At 43.4% G+C, this 6,282-nt stretch overlaps 1 protein-coding gene across 2 annotated transcripts in view; it reads left to right on the top strand.

Annotated features, from left to right (window-relative positions):
• PIK3CD (phosphatidylinositol-4,5-bisphosphate 3-kinase, catalytic subunit delta) overlaps positions 1 to 4,293 on the top strand; it is a 20,842-nt gene extending 16,549 nt beyond the window's left edge. For both annotated transcript variants that reach the window (XM_009586881.1, XM_009586880.1), the window contains exons 18-22: positions 1 to 29; positions 819 to 942; positions 2,667 to 2,812; positions 3,069 to 3,201; positions 3,788 to 4,293. The exon at positions 1 to 29 is cut by the window's left edge and continues 163 nt beyond it. In XM_009586881.1, the coding sequence (XP_009585176.1) occupies positions 1 to 29; positions 819 to 942; positions 2,667 to 2,812; positions 3,069 to 3,201; positions 3,788 to 3,925 (570 nt within the window). In that variant the 3' untranslated portion in view covers positions 3,926 to 4,293. The remainder of the gene's footprint in view (positions 30 to 818; positions 943 to 2,666; positions 2,813 to 3,068; positions 3,202 to 3,787) is intronic.
• Positions 4,294 to 6,282: the final 1,989 nt, after the last annotated feature.

The following is a 6,282-nucleotide window of genomic DNA, read 5'->3' as shown; positions in this document are numbered from 1 at the left end:
CTGAACTGGCTAAAATCCAAGAACCCAGGGTAAGTGGGCTTACCTTTTACTCGGTGCTGCTTTACTGCTTCCTTCCATCTGGAGACATTTCTTCTGCTTTACTCAATTTTTTTCCTTCAGTTATGCATATTTCCAAGCTGTCCCACAATATCTAAAGGCTGCTTCACTGCCTGGCACACCAGAAGGCATCATGTGGATCTGTATGGGTCTTGAGCAGAAATGGGGGCATCTGGGTTACTGTTTGGACGCTTTTTTGATCTGGGATAGCTTAAGGTAGCACTGTCCACAGGCTGGATCCAAACCCTGATCTTCCCATCGGTCCTGTTACTTTCTCCACAGGTAGATAGTCAGCGTGGTGGCAGCTGGAAAAAGGGCAGAAGGAGTAATGCCAAGACTGGGAGGTGAAAAAAGAAAGCAGCACAAAAGCTGTGTAGCTTGGGGTTTTCCTAGCTACAGAAACAGACAGCAGCAATACATCAGTGCTACTCTGATGTAGCAGGGCACCAACAGAGGTCATTCTAGGAGCCCACTTCGTCTTTGGAGATCTAGAAATGAGTTAATTTAGTTGAAACTAAACTATTTTCATTGAGATTGTGGACACAACCTTATCCGGACCTCTCCAATTACAGACAGTTGTTATTGCAGTTAGTTTTTGTAAAGCATGGATGGGAGCGCTGCCTCTGGAGAGCATTACAGAAATTCAAATACGCAATTCCCTTACCTTCTCCTGCAGAAAGCTATAAAAACAACTTTCCCAGTGGTGAAATACTGGTGTTCAAAGTAAAATTCTCTTTCAATCTTTTTCTTACCCTCTTTAGGGATGCATTAGAACAAGCTATAGAGGAGTTCACTCTCTCCTGTGCTGGGTACTGCGTGGCAACATACGTGCTGGGGATAGGCGACCGGCACAGCGATAACATCATGATCCGGGAAACTGGACAGGTATGGGGATTCACGGCTGCTGTTGAAGTACTGGCAGAGGGGCGTGAATGCTGCTTAGCAATGGACAGATACATCCCAGTGCAATCTTACTGCTAAGGAGTGTACCTCACCTTCCAGCCGAGAGGCAGACTGGACAAATATTCTCAATAGCTTCTATCATTAAGAGGATAAATACAGTTTTATAATTTGAATTACAATTCTGTAAGCATCACTGCCATCAGCTGCTGCTGTTAATACCCACTTCGAAATTACAGTGGAGCAATTCATACCTCTCAGACCTAAAGTTGGCTGCAGATGCCAACTCAAGCACTATACTTATCAGTCTGAAGACTTACATGGCTTCAGCAGAGTCACAAATCGCTGGTAGTTGCTAGGTAAGATCCTCAGTTACTTACCCAAGCTGATATATTTATAGTCTTCCTCCTAGAGAAAATGTTGTTTTGTTTTCGTTTTTTTGAAATGAACGCAAGTGATCAGCATGGTTTTAATTTCATATGATACCTGTACTGATGCCTTTACTTCTCTAGTCCACAAGAATAACTACCAGAGTTTGTATCTTCTCATACACTGTTTGGAAGCCAAAGCGCAAAACTAGGAAAAAGAAAATCCCTTTGTTAATAGGACATGTACTAAACTACATCAGCAATACTTTGGTAAAGGGGGAAGTCTAAGCTATCTTTCTTGTTTAATTGTGAATTCTACAAAGCCTAAAACAACCCTGTGCTAGATGGTGCAAGGTAAGTCTCCTGCAGGTCCAGTGAAGTCAGCTAGTTAGTTAGTATTTGAAAGTAAGAAATTGGCTGCTGATGTTTTGAGACTCATATCTCTCAGGTATGCACAACTGCCTGCACTCTTTCTGTGTAGAATCCCACTCCTCTACATCTTATTCCCGTAAATCAAGCAGTCATGGTCAAAGAAACCTAGTAGTGCCTTTGTTTTGGGGTCACAGCAGGGACAGAGACGCTGTGTCATTTGCTAACAAGACACTAACGTCCCTCCCTGGGCTGTGACTAGCAGCAGCCCTTATCTAGGACTGCCTCTTCTCCCTGCTAAAAAAATGCTGGGTAGGGAGCTTACAAAACTGTTTCTGCAGAGCAGAGGCCACTCTGTTATTTGTCCACTTGAGGGAGCTGACGCCCTGCGGTATACAGCCTTGGGTTTTGGCTATCTAGGGTTTACAGCAGCTCTGCAAAATTGCCATGGTGTGCCCGGTTCTGCACAGGATCCTCCTTCCCGTCACTGCACTAGTGCTGCGACGACTTCACTGTGCTTGGTATTTAAAAAAAACAAAAAGGAGGGGGAAAAAAAAAAGCCTTACCTGAGCAAGTAATATTTTGTAGCAACTTCAAAACAGGACATCTTCTTTCCACACCCAGTCTGGGACTGCAGACTGCACTGGTAGGGGGCCCATTTTCGTTCTCTTTCTGCTTCTACTAGTGACACACTAAGGCTTTACAAACCCCAGAAATTTCTTCAGATATAGCAGGTATTGAAGAGGTAAGTACCTTTTCTGTCCTGTCCAACATCTAATTACACTAGAGAATATCTTGGCAAATAAATACTGCCTCTTTTCCCAAAGGAATGCCAAGAGGGCGGACATATTTCTCCCTCCCAAAATCCTATGGTCGGTATCTTTTGAATAGAGTAACTGTGAACAGAACTCAACACTGGTAAGCTAAAATTAATACTATTCTGAAAACAATTTTTTTCTTCCTTATTTTCAGCTGTTCCATATTGATTTTGGTCACTTTTTGGGGAACTTCAAGACTAAATTTGGTATTAATAGAGAACGAGTTCCTTTCATCTTAACCTACGACTTTGTGCATGTCATCCAGCAAGGAAAAACAAACAACAATGAGAAGTTTGAAAGGTAAGTGTTAGCAGTTAAACTTGACTTAAGCTTTTTAAGCTCTGAATTTTCAGAATTTACTTCCACCAATGATATGTAGGCTATAGCTGTCTATACACACGAAAGTAATAAATTATTATCTACCTGTTAGAGAAGGTGAAAGAGCTTGATAGTCATCAATGCAGACAGCAGGGTTCAGACTAATACATAGTCTTGCTTTATAAAATGGTATAGCTTGCAATCTTCATTCTTTTGCCTCATCTTCCTTTCTGAACAGATTCAGGGGTTATTGTGAAAAAGCCTATATGATCCTGAGGCGCCATGGTCTTCTCTTCCTGCACTTGTTTGCACTGATGAAAGCTGCTGGTCTGCCAGAACTCAGCTGCTCTAAAGACATTCAGTATCTAAAGGTAAGAGAAGCAGAGCCCAGACACGGTTAAAATGGAATACCTGATCTTGTAGCTCAGTGAGAAGGCGTTCAGTGTGGAAGGGCATATTCTTAGAAGCAAATGAGCTCCAAAAATCACAAGTAGACGTCTAACGTTCATGTGGAGGACATTAGAAATGCCAGATACTGGTGCTCAGGAAGTAACTTCAGATTCTTCAGCACAAAGGGCATAGGTACCTTGTAGAACCAGCTTGCAGGGAAGGAGGCAGAGCTCTTTGGCTGTGTATCAGTTCCTGTTCCCAGCTTGCCTCTTAAATTAGAACCACCCAGCTCTGGCCAACTGAAAGACAGGAGCTTTGTACAAGAGTAGTAAAAACCTACTGTTTCCCTATGCTCAATGTAAGAGTAGGATGCATGTATTTGTAAGAATGAAAAAACCTCATGCAACTAGAGTAACTATTAAAAACAATTAATAGCTATTCGTTTCCCACTCAGTGCTCCTTTCAATTGAGTGATTTCTTAGTGAGTAAACATCTTAGTAGTTGAGCAGTTAATTATTCAGTTGCACTTTCAGTGAGGCTACACTGATTTCTGCCTCTTACCTTCAGGATTCCCTAGCTCTTGGGAAAACAGATGAGGAGGCACTGAAGCACTTCAGACTGAAGTTTAATGAAGCCCTGCGAGAGAGCTGGAAAACCAAAGTGAACTGGCTGGCACACAACGTATCCAAAGATAACAGACAGTAGAGCAACCTCAGCCTGCACACTTGCTCCAAGAGAATGTAATACCTGCACCGAGTCCAGCAATTGTAGACAGGTTTTTAAAGACTGATGAATGTTGCCATGTTGAAGCTCCCCCACCTGTGTTCCCAGAGATCAGACATTTCTGCATGACTGAAAAATTGTTGGACTGTCATCAGCCGCATAATCATGTCTGCTGTAGATCTCTAGGGGACGAGGGACAGACGTGAGGCAATAAAATTACTGCAGACAGTGAAAGGTAGGTAGATGTACTGTACCCTTAAGAACTTGTTAAGCTTCAAATACATCTTCTAATGGAAGAGTTCAGGCAGTTGTAACATCCATCCAGTGTATTAATGTGTGTATTTCTATCTTCTTGACAATTTACCTGAACACTGAGAACCTACTGTCCCTGTAGCTGTTATACTATAGCCCATCGTCTAAGTCCCCACTGTTACAGCTCGGCGGCATTAACTTCACCACGTGATCGCTCCTCCTACCCTGTTTCAGCGTACGCCCCCGGGTAGGGCAGCTTAAATCACCACTGAAGCTGACTTGGACAAATTGTTTTACTCTGCATTGTAACAGGGTAAAAATATCCATGCTGTCACATTACTTTTTCTCTGCTACAGAGGCCAAAGTGTTCTGAAACTGAACTGGAACCCATCTATTGCTGTCAAAAAACTGATGCCACAAGAAGAGGCTTGGCTTGGCCAATGGGTTAGGTATTTTTGTTTGCTTTCCTAAGTCAGACTTTAGTTGGGCCTCAAGCAGTTCCTGGATTTCTGTGTTTATTCTGTTTTTAAGCCTGAAAACAGTAAGATTGCATTTTCAAAGTTGGCATGTAACGTTGGTTGCTACAAGTACCTCCTGCTGGGGTACATCAGAGCTGGTTTTGCCACCTGGTTTCCCTGTAATACGTGCACGCAGGGTAATCACTGGGATACAGCTCTGTAATTCCAGTGTCAGCTGGGACAGGCAGTACCATTCTGCGCCCGAGTTACGTGGCCAGTCTGCCCTCCTGCATGGAGATGAGTGGGTTTAACACTGAAACACTTTCAGAAAGTTGCATCTCAACTCTCACCATCTTCCAAATTTATTCCCTGTTCCTTTCAGCACTTTTCCTCCTCTCAACCACGGTACACGACTCCTTGACTGTTACTAGAGCCGTGTGTCTGTACGGGGGTTCAGCCAGAGAGCAGGCTGCGGTCACCTGTGCTGGTACCTCCGTCAGGACAAACTATCTACTCCAGCCTCCTCCCGTTTGCACTGCTGCCTCTGTCTCCTTCCCAATCCTCCCACAAGGTGCTGTAATCCATCACGTATTTCTACTGGTGTGTCATATTTTTGTCTCCCGCTAGTGTCCTCACCCGGTGAGCAGTGCTGAGCGCTGGCGTTGCACAGGGACAGATGAACCGGAGCCACTGCTCCCACCGGGTGCCTCAGGCGAGGTGCCCCACGCCGGCTGCAGCCTGGGGGCCGTGCTGGGAGATAGGTGGGCAGCGTGGTTAGTACCTGCTTCCTTCAGCAGTTCCCTGGGGTGCTTCCTTCCATGTCCCCAGGTGCTCCACACCGTCAGGTTCCCATGGAGGTGCTATCATTCCTGCCTTTTAAATAGCATAGTCTAAATTTTCAAGATACCCCTGAAGCTGAATCCTGTATTTGATTTGTACGCCCTAACTAGGGCTGGGCAATTTTCTTTTACGCACAGAAATGATTTTTAAACTCTTTTTACTTACCCTTACTTATGTAGGTTAAAAAAAAAAAATACGGGCATTTTGGATCCTGTTTCTCAAGTGACAAGAGATGCATGTATTGTCAAATGATGGACTACTCTCTCACATAAATTTAGCTTTCATGTCTGGTTTAAAATTCCCACAAAACCAGCAAGTTCAGGACAGAGAAGGAACTGGCCTGTTTATTCTTAATCAATCTTCCCTGTCATGAGATAAATTTGATTTGATGGTGGTTTTGCATCCAGCACATAGGTACAACTCATTCCTGACTTTCGGCTCTTTTTAATACTTTAAAATCAGGTACCTCTGGACTTTAAAATCAAAAGAATGCTGCCCCATACTGGCTGTTTAAGTCCTCAGGACAGAGAAGGAACTGGCCTGTTTATTCTTAATCAATCTTCCCTGTCATGAGATAAATTTGATTTGATGGTGGTTTTGCATCCAGCACATAGGTACAACTCATTCCTGACTTTCGGCTCTTTTTAATACTTTAAAATCAGGTACCTCTGGACTTTAAAATCAAAAGAATGCTGCCCCATACTGGCTGTTTAAGTCCACCTTTTTTTTTTTTTTTGTAAAGACAACAAGTTCAAATTTCTTCATCAGCTGCATAGCTAAGTTAACACT

The sequence above is a fragment of the Fulmarus glacialis genome, unplaced genomic scaffold (assembly GCF_000690835.1).
Source record: "Fulmarus glacialis isolate BGI_N327 unplaced genomic scaffold, ASM69083v1 scaffold3091, whole genome shotgun sequence".
NCBI classification, from domain to species: domain Eukaryota; kingdom Metazoa; phylum Chordata; class Aves; order Procellariiformes; family Procellariidae; genus Fulmarus; species Fulmarus glacialis.
The sequence above is the reverse complement of the archived record's forward strand: the minus strand, read 5'-3'. Positions and strand labels throughout refer to the sequence as shown.